Source organism: Poecilia latipinna, unplaced genomic scaffold (genome assembly GCF_001443285.1).
Source record: "Poecilia latipinna isolate Pla-1442-1.1 unplaced genomic scaffold, P_latipinna-1.0 Scaffold40, whole genome shotgun sequence".
Taxonomy (NCBI): domain Eukaryota; kingdom Metazoa; phylum Chordata; class Actinopteri; order Cyprinodontiformes; family Poeciliidae; genus Poecilia; species Poecilia latipinna.
The window spans coordinates 158762-172256 of record NW_015112656.1 but is presented as its reverse complement, the minus strand read 5'-3'; the positions used below and the strand labels follow the sequence as shown (position 1 = coordinate 172256).

Sequence of the window (13495 nt, the reverse complement as noted above, 5' to 3'; positions counted from 1 at the left end):
AAAGCACTATATCTATGTGACTAGAAAACAGTATAAGAAGTTAGAGGTGAATTTGGAAGTCCTTTCTTCTCTGCCTGAAGGTGATGCAGCACGATGTCTGAACTCTGTCTCTGTCTTCTCCACAGTAAAGCAAAGCAGATCAACTTCACACCATGACTTCTTGACGAAGACCTGAGAGAGATTTTTCACCATCACTGTCAGCATGAACCAATACGTTTCTCTTTTCCACAATATTTAAAACAATAGTTTTCGCCTAACTGGCAACACTACAGGTTTGCTGCTTTAAATGTCCATCACTAATATGGATTCGTCAAGAGGATTGACTGGGATTACTGCTGATTGTTTCTTTTGTTTACATTTCTTTAAAGATTAAAATATTTAATTTAATCTCGGACACATTATGTACTTGAACATGTAAAGTTATTATTAATGTTTTGTAATAAAACTTTGAACACATCATATATATATTTTCTCTTTTTATGTTTTGATTCCAGTAAAAATAATACCTGACCAGATCTAAAAATATAAAGTCAACTTTCCAGATGGTTTTGTATTCTCCTGTAAACACTTCTAGAACTTGATCAAAATTTTCTGATAAATGTTGTGAGAGATGCAAAAATGGCTGGAAAGAACATGTTGCTCCTTGACACATGTATGATTCTATCACAACCACAAATTATCAGTGCAAAAGATATTTTAAATTAAATTTAATAAAATCAGTAACATCTATTAATTATTTGAAGGACTTTAAAAAAAAAAAAAAAAAAACTGACAAACTATTACGAGCAGCCGAGGTGAAGCAAATAATGTAAAGACCAACAGTCCTGTGCTGGAGGATGAAGGTGATGTTTAAAACAAATACTGAATAAGAAGATGCTGGAAGTTTGGTGCAGGTGCAATAAAACGCTAAAAGATGAGTGTGTGAAGAAAACAGTACAAATCTACAGCCAGTGGAGAGGTGAATGTCAGCGTTGGGTCTGGGTTAAGGCAGCGTGGAGGGGAACACAGTTCCCAGTCTAAATTATGATTGAGGTTCGGTTAATGGAGCCACTAAGCAAACAGTTACATGAACCTCATTTTCAATAATGTACTTCACGAGTCAGCTATAAATGAAACTTTGGAAATCCTTGTTTATCTAAGCTACCTGAGAGCTGGGACCGTCAATGAATGAAGTGTTGCTCCTTTTGCTGCCCCCTGCTGACAGCCACTGAACAAGCACACACAAGCAGGTCAAAGCGCGTTTTGAAGAAGCCGTATGGAGGGTGAGACGGGGGAGCTGCGGCTCAAACGGCAACTTCCACTTCTGCCTGCGGACTGCTGCTGGCTGAAGGTGAGTCCATGCTAGCTAATCAGCAACACATTTATTGTGTCATAGTAAATTTGTCTTGTTTATTTTATTAATCCAGACTACAAAACACACCACAGCATCAGATGTGAAGGTGAAACTAAGTTAAGGAGCGCAGTGATAAGTAAATAACAGTTCATGATAAATAATAGTTCATCGTTGATACGATGAAATTAAAAGCTTTGTTTCCAGGTTTATTCTGGTCCAGGTGTCACAGCATCCGGTATCTGACCGGTCCGTTATTTTTGAGTACAGGCGTTGCAAGAAGTGGATAAAAAAATTAGCTCCGTACCACATTTATTTATAAGGGCTTCTTCGTTCACATATTATTATTATTATTATTATTATTATTATTATTATTATTATTATTATCAGAGCAGAAAAAGAACAGTAAAATCGAATCTAGTAAAATAAAGTTTAAGGTGTACACAGTAAAATAAAGGTAGATGACATGTGGGAAATTTTACTCACTAATTCTGTGAGCTTTTGATTTTGTTGCCTTTTTTTTGTTATCACTTTTTACACAAAATCTACAGCAGGGGTGCCCAAGTCCAGTCCTCGAGAGCCACCATCCTGCAACTTTCAGATGCATCCCTGCTTCAACACACCTGAATCAAGTGAATGGCTCGTTATCAGGCCTCTGTAGAGCTGATCCCGGTCTGTTGGAGTAAGGATACTTCTAAAACTTGCAGGATGGTAAATCTCGAGGACTGGACTTGGGCACCCCTGATCTACAGGATTCCACTAAAAACAAGAAAAATTGTATTTCTAACAGTCAAAAAGCAGCAGCACCACTTTAATAGCCTGTTTCCTTTAAAGTTTCAAAGGTAATCTTATGGTGGAAAACTGTGGATTCAGTTAATATCCAGGTTTTGTTGCAGAAGCTCTCGGCTCTGGAGAAGGCTTTAGTTATAAATGTGGAGCATCCAGAGTTCGGCTTCAAATGGTTAACTTTTATTTGATCAGAACAAAGCAGTCATTGCTTCACAGTGGTAATCTTCTCATCATTGCACATTTTGCTTTGATTCATTTCACTTTGTGCTTCTGTTTTTCTGTTAGCATCATAGAAATCAGCTTGGAGCTTTTCCAGCTGCTAAATGACTTCTAATACAGGAAGTTACAGGTCCCGGCTGGCGGCTTCCTCCTCAGTTTGAAATCTACTCGGTCAGAAGCAGATCAGGATCTAATTAGTGAACTTATCCTGCTAAGTGTTGATCTTCTGGTTCTGAGTTGGTTCCTGTGAAGGGCCACTATGTTAAACTGGTCTGGACTGGAAAGCACAGTGGAAGTTGTTCCAGTTTTTTCACATTCAACCTCCTCTTCAGGAGGAATTTATGGTCTGATTTTCAAATTTATAGTTTGTGTGAAAAAGACAAATATTAGATCAGTTCTTGTGTGTGCAGCTTTCCTATCTTTGTGTGTATTCTCCGAGGTGCACCTTTATTTTGGATCAACAAGTTTCAGAACAACATTTCAGAACCTTGTATTGAAACGTGTGAGCAGACTGAAGGCTTTCTTTTGAATTTGTCCATATGGAGGAATGAGTGCCGTGGGGGTGGGGCAGCTGGTGCTGTGCTTCTTAACCTCCTTAGCTAGGTGATTAGCGGCTTTACTTCTAAATCTGGAGGCAGAACCTGTTCCTGTCCATGCTGAGCTGTGCTTTGTATCATCACCATCCGCTTTTAATGAGCACAATTAATTAGTTTCCTTCTGTACCTTTGTTTTACTTCCCTCATTAAAGCAGTGGAGCACAGAGTAACTATTATATTTTGCAGTTGATACCACATGTTTACCTACACTGTGTAAAGACCTTACCTTACTGGTGTTTCTCTCTCGTATTGTTTTAAATCAGTAAGGATTACACACATCACTTCCAGGATTTAAATTGTAATGTTCTGTGGAGTGGAGTTCAGTTTAAACAACCACAGACCTGCAAGTTTTCACCAGATGCTCCTTTAGCTTCCTATCTAAAGGAGCTTCTTTGTTAAAATCTGTTATTGATATTTTATGGGCACAAATTCCACTTATGCATATTTTGTTTCTGTAAATCAGACTGTGGATTCAGACGGTTTTATAACCTTGTAAAACGTTGTAAACCTTGTCGATAGATGCGTGTGAAATGATCCATGGTATGTAAATCTGGGATCGTAAATCAGAATGTTTTGTTGTGAATAAATGTTGCCTCCTTATAAATCAAAATGTCTGAGAATTTTTGAAAGATTTGTTCTCATAAAAATAATTACAGGAGTTATAATGTTGTCTGTTAATGTCTGTTTATAGATACGAGGCAGAATAGCTCAGCTAACGACTACACTATCTGATAAACAAGGACAAAATGTATAAGACTGGAATCTGTGCCCATAATTCTTAACCTGTGAAGCTTTTGGATGTTTTCCTTACACCTCAACAAGTTTCCTCCTGATTTTGCAGCTTACTTTAAGTTGAAAAACACATTCAGGGTAGCAGCTGTGAGCATAGATGGCTCTATTTCTTTCTCTTAGTCTCCTGTTTCAGGACCATTTCTCTGCTCTGTTTTCGGTTTGGTGACTTCCTGTCCAGTTGAGGTAGCTGGAGTTGAACTTTGATCATTGATCATAGTCTGCAGTTTAACCCATTCTCTTAAACTGTCAAAATAATTCCATCCTCTGTTCCCCTGTCACTGCTAGGAGTTCTTCCCTCACTTTGTTTTTTTTTCTTTCAGCAGCCCTACCCCACCACCTCCAGGACATATCCTCCAGCTTCTGACTACATCACCAGCAGCTTCATCTCCTAACCTCGGATCAGCTGTTTTCTAGTTCTTTCATTTGTCACTTCAACATCAACTTACATACATGTTAGTTCACCTCTGTCCTCCAGGTGGCAGCATTGTGCCTAGTTTTCCAGGTTCCATAAACAACAACAGAAGAGATGAAGCCATGAAAGTGAGCTGACTGAGAGAACATCCTAAATCCTCAGACCATCATGTTGACGCAAGTAAGTTTGAACTCAAACTTCACCTGGTTTGAACAAAGATTTGGTAAATTTACTGTCATAAGCATTGTTTGTATTTTGTAACTTGTGAAAATGATTAGAAAGTGAATGAGACATTATAAAGTTTTACACAAGTTTTACTAGACACAAAAAGCCAAATGCTCTCTAAGGAGTATTTTCTGTAAAGCACTGTAGGTCTTAAAAAATATTAAATATGACATTTAAAAATCTGAAATGGTCATTATTTTGTTTGTTTGTTCTTGTATTGAACTGCTTCTCAGATGTAACAACATTTAGTCAGTGGATGACTTCTCCAGAAAGCTAACAGACAGGTACTGTCTCCTACTGAATCAATGAGGAAGCATTGTGTAGGATCTATGCTAAATTTGTATGTACAGCCAAACGCCGAAAACGGCAGAGAAAAAAAAAAAAGGAAACCATGGGGTCAAAGGCAAAGAGACACAATTTCACAGAGACAGAAATATTCTGGTGAGTGACGCAAGAAGTAAAAATATCTCAGTTTTGGTAATCACAGGTGTGAGCGCTCAACTGTATAGTCCATTTGTACATCAGGTCTGAAAAATTAGAATTTCCTTCCTGGTGTTCCCCTTACCAAGGTCTCCCAGCCATGCCAAATTATGCACCAGTGTCACTGTATTTACTTGTTCAGTCTGACTGCCTCACACCTTCTCACATTTTATGTGTTAATATGTGGTTACCTTGTACCCAAATGTTGAGGTGTAGCTGGGCTTCATAAAGGGAAAATTGCTTTCCGGTGTGCATGTGCATGGTTTTATAAATCTGGATCATTTTTGGCATCTGCCATTTTTTACTTTTAGGCATAGGTGCACTTTTTGTATAGTTCCTACACAATGTCTTATGAATGAGACCCCATGTCTGTGAACGTTTGTCCTCTTGTGTATGTTCTTAGAATGATAGCATGTGATTGTTAACAGTGTCAGATGAGATCAAAGCAAATGTCCCAAAGCCTGTTGATGAATGGAACATGGCTGTATTTGGAATTACCAATGTACCTTCACATATTAGTGTTTGTCTCACTTGAAATCTCTTTAAACAAGAGGTCTGATCCAGTAATTGATTGATTTAAAGTTCCACTATCCAGCATGGCCAAAAATGCTCGACTGCCGTTAACTAATGCAGCTTGGCATTGAGCCATAATTCTGTTGGTGGTTTCTTCCTGTTGAACAGGGTAAACAGGGTAATGGCTACATACATTCTCAGAATGAGACATTGCTGTCAAATTAAAGACTCAATGCATTTGAGTATTCAAGAGTGATTACATGAAGGTGCAATGAAGGAGCAACGAGAGGCGTGATGAGTGAGTCTAACTCCTGGTCCGTCATGTCTTTGTTGTAACAATGCTTCTTGGTAATGAATCCTATCCTCTTAGCTTGTTCATGTCCCTTTAAATTGTGCTACATTTGAAAGGAAAATGGATTGTGGATAGGGTTTTCTCTATTCTCCATGTAGCTCATTTGTTTGTTGATTTGTATTTTTGTTGTTTATTGGATTGGATGATTGATATTCAGTGAAAATTGTGGTAACAATTTATTCACTTAACAAAGAGGAGTATCAGCAGTGGTTGGGAAACCACACACAACCACAACGACCTGCTACCTCCTCCTGGTCATTAACTTGGCATACCACACCTCAACAAGTGTTTGACTTACTCATATCAATGTGCTTGTGCTGTTCATTCTGGCATGTGCAAACTGACACCAGTGTTCAGAGTGATTAACATCAGGACTGCAGGCAGGCAATTCCATCTCTTCCACTCTACATATCTGGAGATCGTTTCTGTTCTTCATGCCTGACATCAAGCCCTGACATCCTGAAGGACAGAGTCTGATGAAAAGGTAGAGAGGATTGCTTTTGGTTGCAGAGCCTCATCTCAGGATCACTGCATTGAAATAGCCTACTTCTTTTTATGGGGGATGGCAGAGCACTGAGAGCACTGACGCTATTGCGCCCTCTACATGGAGGAGATGGAGGGGATAGATTGTTTTCACAGATTATCTGTCTCATAACAAACTGTCACAACATCGTGACAGCTTTAACAAATGTGGAGAAAACATATTTTTTTATTAAATTCATATACGGCAGCTTGAATGAAATGCAACTACATAGCATTTTTTGAGAAGTCTGGATTGCTTTGTATATTTTGCACGTTTTTTGACTGTTGCTTGTGGGGAGAGACATTTCAGTAATAGAAAAATGTAAGCAACCTACTTGCATACCGTATGTGAACTGTTACATGTAAAATTCATGAGCAGTGAATATTGACCTAGTATCAGTATTGGACCAAAGAAAGCAAGGCAGTTGCAAGCCTTTAAAACTGAGATGCTTTTTGTGGGTCAAATAGACTCAAGAAATTGTAACAGCAGCTGCGCAGAGGGGCCCAATCTAATTTTTTGTCACAGGGGCCAAGATTTCTGGCGGCGCCTCTGGGTTGAACAGATGATGACCCTGGTGTAGTTTGTCTTTGCTGATGTTTTAGGTCAGCCATAGCTGACACTACGTCACACAGACACCACCTGATGTGCAGCAATCAGAGCATGCAGCCTGGCCATAGGTTGGGATGCTTTTAATTGAGGTGCAATAAAAGTTTACTAAATCATGCTCTTATGTACCACAAGAAATATAAATTGAACGTTGAGCTCTCCATCACAGTTCTGGATTATATCCGACCTGTTTGCTGTTTCATGCATAACCAAGCAGCAAACTGTATACATGTTGCTGAGTGTGTCTGGATAGATTCATCTATCTGATGTGGTTGGAAAGTTCACTTAAAAATTCTATGACATTTTAATGTTTTCACTCTTTTTTATAATATATAGTTAATTATTTTATAAATTTCCATGTGAATAACTGTAATAAAAAGCTCAGAGCACTTTGACAGCTATGGCGTTTTAAAGACTTGAGTAGTTTTATTATCACATGAACCCACTTATGTTTTGGCTCCACTCTGATGAACTACCAGTGGAAAACTGGCCCACTGGGCCAGAGGCCTGATTTAAACCCGAGGACCACAAACACAGCCTGGGAGTCATACAGACTTTCTACAAAAAGTCAATGATAAGCTAATCTATATGGAGCTAAAACTGTCTCATAATTCACAAATGCACAGACTAAGATTCACAAATGCAAAAGATTCACAAATGCACAGGATGAGATCCACAAATGCCACATATGCATACAAGATCCACAAATGCTCCATAAATCTATAATGGACATGACAATATCAACACTTAAATAAGACACTTGATGTAGGTTTCTTCTTTGGAGCTGAAGAAATTGAAATAACTTAAAGACATTACATATTTTCAGCCTGCAGGGCACTGGCAAACAAAGAAAACGCATTGTAGTAAAGCTGAGCTCTGGAGCTCTACAGTTTGTATTAACAGTTCTCAGTATTAATTAAGATAAAGTTTTTTTTATCATTAAAGCAAAGCATCTGTTGTATTTTCTAACCAAAATGACTGCAATGTGGGTACTGGCAGCTATGAAGATAACTCAGTATGTCACAATATTCATCACAAAATATTGGAAAATAATGAAGTTTCAAAGGGGGAATAAATAGGGAGATGGGGTTCAAATGACTAAATAAATAAAGATGATCAAGGAATAAAATATGCCTTATACATGTTATACACACTATCAGTGGAAAAATTTAAGGCTGGTTAAGAAAATTATAATTATGAGAATAAATAGGAGAAACATTGTACAGTAACGTTGAAAGAATAAGATAAAGTGGTAATATGAAAATGAAGTCACACAAAAAATTATTGTAAAAAAATAAAATGAGGAATGTTGAGCTGTTTTCAACTTTGGTATCATCTTACAAAGAAGAAAATAATTAATCTTTTATCAGAGTTAAAGTATTATCAGTAGCAGGACTGTGATACCTGAGTGAAGTTGGCCCCCCCACCTTCTTCAAATCAGACAAATGGGTGTCAATCAACTCGGCTATGTTTGTGTTGATTTGTGCAGCAAAAATTGTTTGTGCTGCTTTGGCTTTGAAGATATTAATGAAAGTGTAAAGGTCAAAAGGTCAACCAGCCCCCCCACTTTTATGAAATCCAACTTTCTTTATATCTTTAAAATGACAGCGGCACAAACGAAAATTTTTGGAGCACAAACCAGCACAAACGTAGCACAAACGTTTGACACCAATTTTGTCTGATTTGAAGAAGGTGGGGGGGCCAACTGTGATCCAGCTGGGGGGACTTTGGCTTATTCTGCTTCAAATCCAGGGCGGGCACGGCTGACCCTTGGCGGGCCCATGCCGCTGGGCCTGCCGGTGTTCTGCTGTGAGAGGCCGGTTAAACAGCTTTCAAATTCCAGGAACCACAAGTACTCCCCGAACAGGTCCCGTCAAATATTTCAGAACTCTATCTAAGCGTTTTTCCTCATTAAAGCCATTTTTTTCTTGTAGTTTTACAAAAGTCTTATAGTGGTATTTCGTCTTTATTTATTCCCAAAATATTACGACTTAAAAAAATAAGTCTTAGTCTGACCGAGGGGAGTTCTCTTCTGCAGTAAGATAATAACTGCAGAAAACCTCTGTGTAAAATCTACACTTGCTCTTCAACATGTAGCCAACATTTACTCCTAACGTCTGAATAAATCGTAGCCACAGGATTCAGTGCAAAATTTCCGTGTTTGGTTAACAACCAAATACGTAAAGAGCGTTTTATTTTGACAACACCGGAAGTCGTCTGCAGTCTCCCGCATCTATTTCTCTGGCTGTCAGTCTTGGCCGTCGGCATATTAGGTTGCAGAGCTCCGTTTGCTCTCAAAGAAAGTTCCAGTGGTTTTGAGTGAGGACCGCGGGGGAATCAGCGCTCCGGCTCCGTGTGGCTGAGCGGGGTTTGCTCTGATTCCATGGCCTGTACTGGCGGTGGACCAGCTGCTGCTCAACACTCCGAGATGCTCCGAGTTCTCCGCAGCTGCACAGTGACACCGGCCCGGGGACTCAGCGATGTTTTTCAGACGGAGAGCCAGGTAACGGTGATCCGGTCCGACCGCACACTGGCAGAAATGCGGGGGGCGGGGGAGGGGGGGAGGAGGGAATGTGAGGCTGAAAGCCGAGCGGAACGACGGCTTCTGGATGCAGTGATTGAGCCTGAGAGGAGTGGAGGGGCCGGCTGTGGTCGTGTAGAGGAGGGGGGATGGAGGAAAGAAGGAGGAGATGTGGGTGGAGGGCTGGAAGGGCCCCTCACACACAAAGGATTTTCTTCTGATATTCCTTCCATCTCATGGATCAGCTTCGTGCAGATGCAGCCTGCCGGTGTGTGTGTGTGTGTGTGTGTGTGTGTGTGTGTGTGTGGTATTTAGTGCTGTGGTTAGCGTTTGACTGATGGTGTCTGCTTGTATCATCATGGCTTCTGTTTGTTGTGCCACCCTGTGAATGTGATGTTAGCACATCATGCTAGCTGTGTGTCCTGTGCGTGCGTGTGTGTGGGTGTGTGTGTATGTGTGTATGTGTCCCAGTGGAAGTGGGGGAAGCAAAACTTCAAGGCCAGACAGTCAGAGGTCCTGAGTCCTTTCAGTCTGGTTCAGTTTTCTTCTCTCATCTTCACATTCCATGTGTATCTCAGCTCCTTTATTGAACAGAACTCTGTATGGCTGAAATTAATCAAAATGTTACTTCTGAAGCCTGAAAACTGTGGAGTAAATGATTGATTTGAAAAGTTGACAAGCGGAATAGAAATTTCTCCTTGATTTAGTTGAAAATACTAAGGCTTTCTGAAGCTGATATATTTTTTGGTGTTTTGTCTCCACGACTCTTCCAAGGCCATCAGCAGCGCTTGTTGGCTATTGCCTGATGATACACAAATTCTTCCATTAGGGATATTACGGCTCATGCGGCTCCCCTGTACTAAACCAGGTGTTGAACCGTCAACCTGTGGTTTTGTGCTTACGGGCCTTTCAAACGTGCCGCCAATATCCTGCCATAACCAAACCATCACAGAGAACACCACACCTTTCTGTCAAATTTCATAAAACTTACAAAATGTTTTCACACAAACCAACTGGTATGTGGTCAGTATCAATTCATGCACAATTAATATTCAGTGAATGACTAATAAGTTTAGAACAAGTGAGCACAAAAAAAAAAATGCCAGTAATGTCAGTAGTGGTCTTGCAGTTGGCGGGTTGTGAGTTTGATTCCAGCTTGTGTGGGGCTCTTCCCTCCAGCCTGGCTGCCTGTGTGTGGGTTGGTGAATGACTGATTGTTCAGTGTGACCCCGCTGTGAAAGTGTCTCTAGTGGTCAGTATCACTAGACTAGTGTACCTACAGTGAATCATCCAAAGTCAGTGACTCAATCTAATCAGCTGGATTTCCTTAGATAGAAAACACGTCGTTTTAAGGGCTAAACTAATTTAATCATCTGAATCGGTTCATACAATTGGATTTAATTAATTGCACATTTCTGAGAATAATTCGGTATATCAAAAACTGAACTGAAATGTGCAAAAGAAGATTTTGAAGTTATGTTCAGTGAGTGCGTCAGTATGAGTTTAAGCATCCAATGGCTTTCAAAACCTCTCAACAGCATTGAATGTAATGAACATCTGTCACACGTTTCAGACGTAAACAGTATATGTTGCACATGTTGATGAATTCTTGGTTGACTCGTTAACGACCAGTCCGTTTCTCTGTCCTTTTATGAGAGGTTTTTGTGGTTAGGGCAAAACAGTGGTTGAGTATCAAACACTGGGCTGTACTTAAAGCGCAGAACGATTTTTATTGGAAGCTTTGAACAGAATCTGTGATCCAGAGGAGACACTGGGATACTTCAGTTTTATAATAAGTTGGATTAATTTATACAACATGGAGAATAATGAATCTGTAAATAATGCACAACTGCAGATGTCTAAAAATATCCTTATTTATGTTTGGTTGGTGCTCATTTTAAGGCATTTAGTTTCGATGGCGTGTTTGAAAACAATATCAGATGAAACATTGCGTTGCTGCTGCATATCTGTAGGGTACAGAGAACCAAAAATGTTTGACATGGCAAAACCACGGAGGCTGACAGATCACGACAAGCTGTGGCTTGTTAAGAAAACCAGACCTGCAGATTGTTGACAGTGCAAACACTCTGACTGAGGTCACCTGTTCAACTCACACTCTCAGGAAGTCGTTGTCACTTACTGTAATAAAATGTTTGATTTTCAGTGTGTGTGTCGGTTCCAGAGCTTGTTAGAGCCACACATTCCTGCTGAGTGCATTCTCTCTGCAGCTAGTATTTACATAGGGGTTTGCAACCTGCCAATATGGCCTCTTGCTTTCACTTTTTTCAAAAGAAGTGAATAAGGAGATGCGGAAAATAACGATGCCAGAGTTTTGCAATTTCTAATAGGTAGGGATCGCATCGTTTGAATTGTATTTTCAGATATTTTTGGACAGTTACTTAGAAAGGCATGTTCTCGAACATAAAGTTAAAAGCTGAAATAACATCAAATAATACAAAGTTGGAGAGTAGTAGGAGACTTTAGCAGAGTTGGACAAAGTGGTCATTATGTCCTCCGGTAGATTAAGCAACATAATTACTGAGGTGGCCCATTCTATAAGCTTTATCGTTGTTATTGGTTATTGTACAGCAATGATTTCAGCTGATAGTCCAGAAGCTGTGAGAATGTGGAGAGATAACGGTGAACAGGAGAGCAGCAGGGAGTGTCACTATCAGGCGTGTAACAGGAGAATCGAACAGAGGCTGAATGAAAACAAAGACTTTTATGTCCTGGGAGGAGAGGAGAGATTATCAGGACTGGAACTGGGAGTGTGCTTCACTGACTGTAAGGAAAGGAGGAAACTGAGGCGCTGAGGGAAACTAATGGAAGAGAAAGACTGAACAAAATCCCAAAGGAAACACAGAGAACAGGGTAGACGAAACCATTCCGGAATATGAAGACTCTAAATGAAAAACTAAATGCACAATCAGACAAATAAGAAAGCGTAGGAGCTGGAAAACACTAAAAACTCTAATCTGAAGGAACAATGGTAAATAAATAGATATGACATAACATCTGTCATGAACATGAAGGAGTCTTCATGAATGTTTATGACTGTTGTTATGAAGCGTCATTCAGTAAATAACACATTTAATGCAAAGTCGACAATTTTAATTAACTTTTAATGCAACTTTTAAAGCAGCTTTGCATTAAGTGTCATTCTTTACTGAATGACGCTTCATGACAACAGTCATAAACCTTCATGAAGACTCATGACAGATGTTGTGTCATATTTATGACAATCAGCCTTATGATCACTGTAAGTGTTACCATTTTTTTCTACTTACAGCTATCAAAAAGGATGAGCTTTCCAACAAAAATCAGTAAACAGTTCAGGTTCACAGGCAAACAAGACTCGCATCCATCCAACACACAACATGTCCGTCTGCGTAGCTGTAGGCCGGTGAGGCGTGTTTCTTTGGTCATTATTTTGCAGGGAGACGTTGGGTCTTGGTTATGTGGATGATGCAAAATATTTTGGCTGTCCCCGTTAAATCACAGACTTTCTTAGACCTTATCTAAATTCCTCAGACATTCAAATTGCGCAAATCCCAGCTGTGCTAAGAACGTGGAGAAGGTGAGGAAGAAGTTGGACTGCTGGAGGCCTCGGTCAGTGAGTCACGGTTAATGATCCTGCTTTTAAAGCTGACCGACTCAATGTCAGTCTTCATGTTATAACCGATTTGTGTATCTCTCCAAAAACAAAAGCCTCTACTGTAAAGAGGCCGCAGTGATGTAATGTGCAGGGGGAGTGGGGGAATGTCTCCTGATGGTGTGGGACTGTTTTCCTCCCAGTCATGATGCTTTTAGTCAGGCTTCCTCCATGACTCACTCCATTCTGTTCCTCCCTCACTTCGCCTCGTTGTCCTCCCTCCAACTCACCCTCCTTCTTTTATCTCCTCTCTTTCTGTCTGTATCACATATTTACCATCCATCCATCCATCCATCCATCCATCCATCCATCCATCCATCCATCCATCCATCCATCCATCCATCCATATATATATATATATATATATATATATATATATTCACACATTTTGTTAAGCCACAGTTTTTCTCTATTATTGTTTTGCTGATGATGCTTTAACTCTCCTCTCCTCTCCTCTCCTCCCCTCTCTCCTCTCGTTCCTCCCC

The 13495-nt window shown here is 40.0% G+C and overlaps 2 protein-coding genes across 4 annotated transcripts in view; both read left to right on the top strand.

Moving 5' to 3' along the window:
• tm4sf21b (transmembrane 4 L six family member 21b) overlaps positions 1-432 on the top strand; it is a 7581-nt gene extending 7149 nt beyond the window's left edge. The window contains exon 5 of the mRNA XM_015046677.1: positions 126-432. Coding sequence (XP_014902163.1) covers positions 126-128 — 3 coding nt within the window. The 3' untranslated portion in view covers positions 129-432. The remainder of the gene's footprint in view (positions 1-125) is intronic.
• An 840-nt stretch (positions 433-1272) lies between these two features.
• The window catches only part of gal3st4 (galactose-3-O-sulfotransferase 4), a 23014-nt gene continuing 10791 nt past the window's right edge, over positions 1273-13495 (top strand). Inside the window, exons 1-3 of one of the 3 annotated variants that reach the window (XM_015046650.1) lie at positions 1273-1330; positions 4047-4318; positions 4597-4647. Coding sequence is in view for 1 of the 3 variants with exons in the window: in XM_015046640.1 (XP_014902126.1) it covers positions 9318-9340 (23 nt within the window). In the remaining 2 variants the exon portion in view is untranslated. Of the gene's footprint in view, positions 1331-4046; positions 4319-4596; positions 4648-9039; positions 9341-13495 lie in introns of those variants that run through there. The other 2 variants (XM_015046659.1, XM_015046640.1) reach the window with 2 other exon arrangements.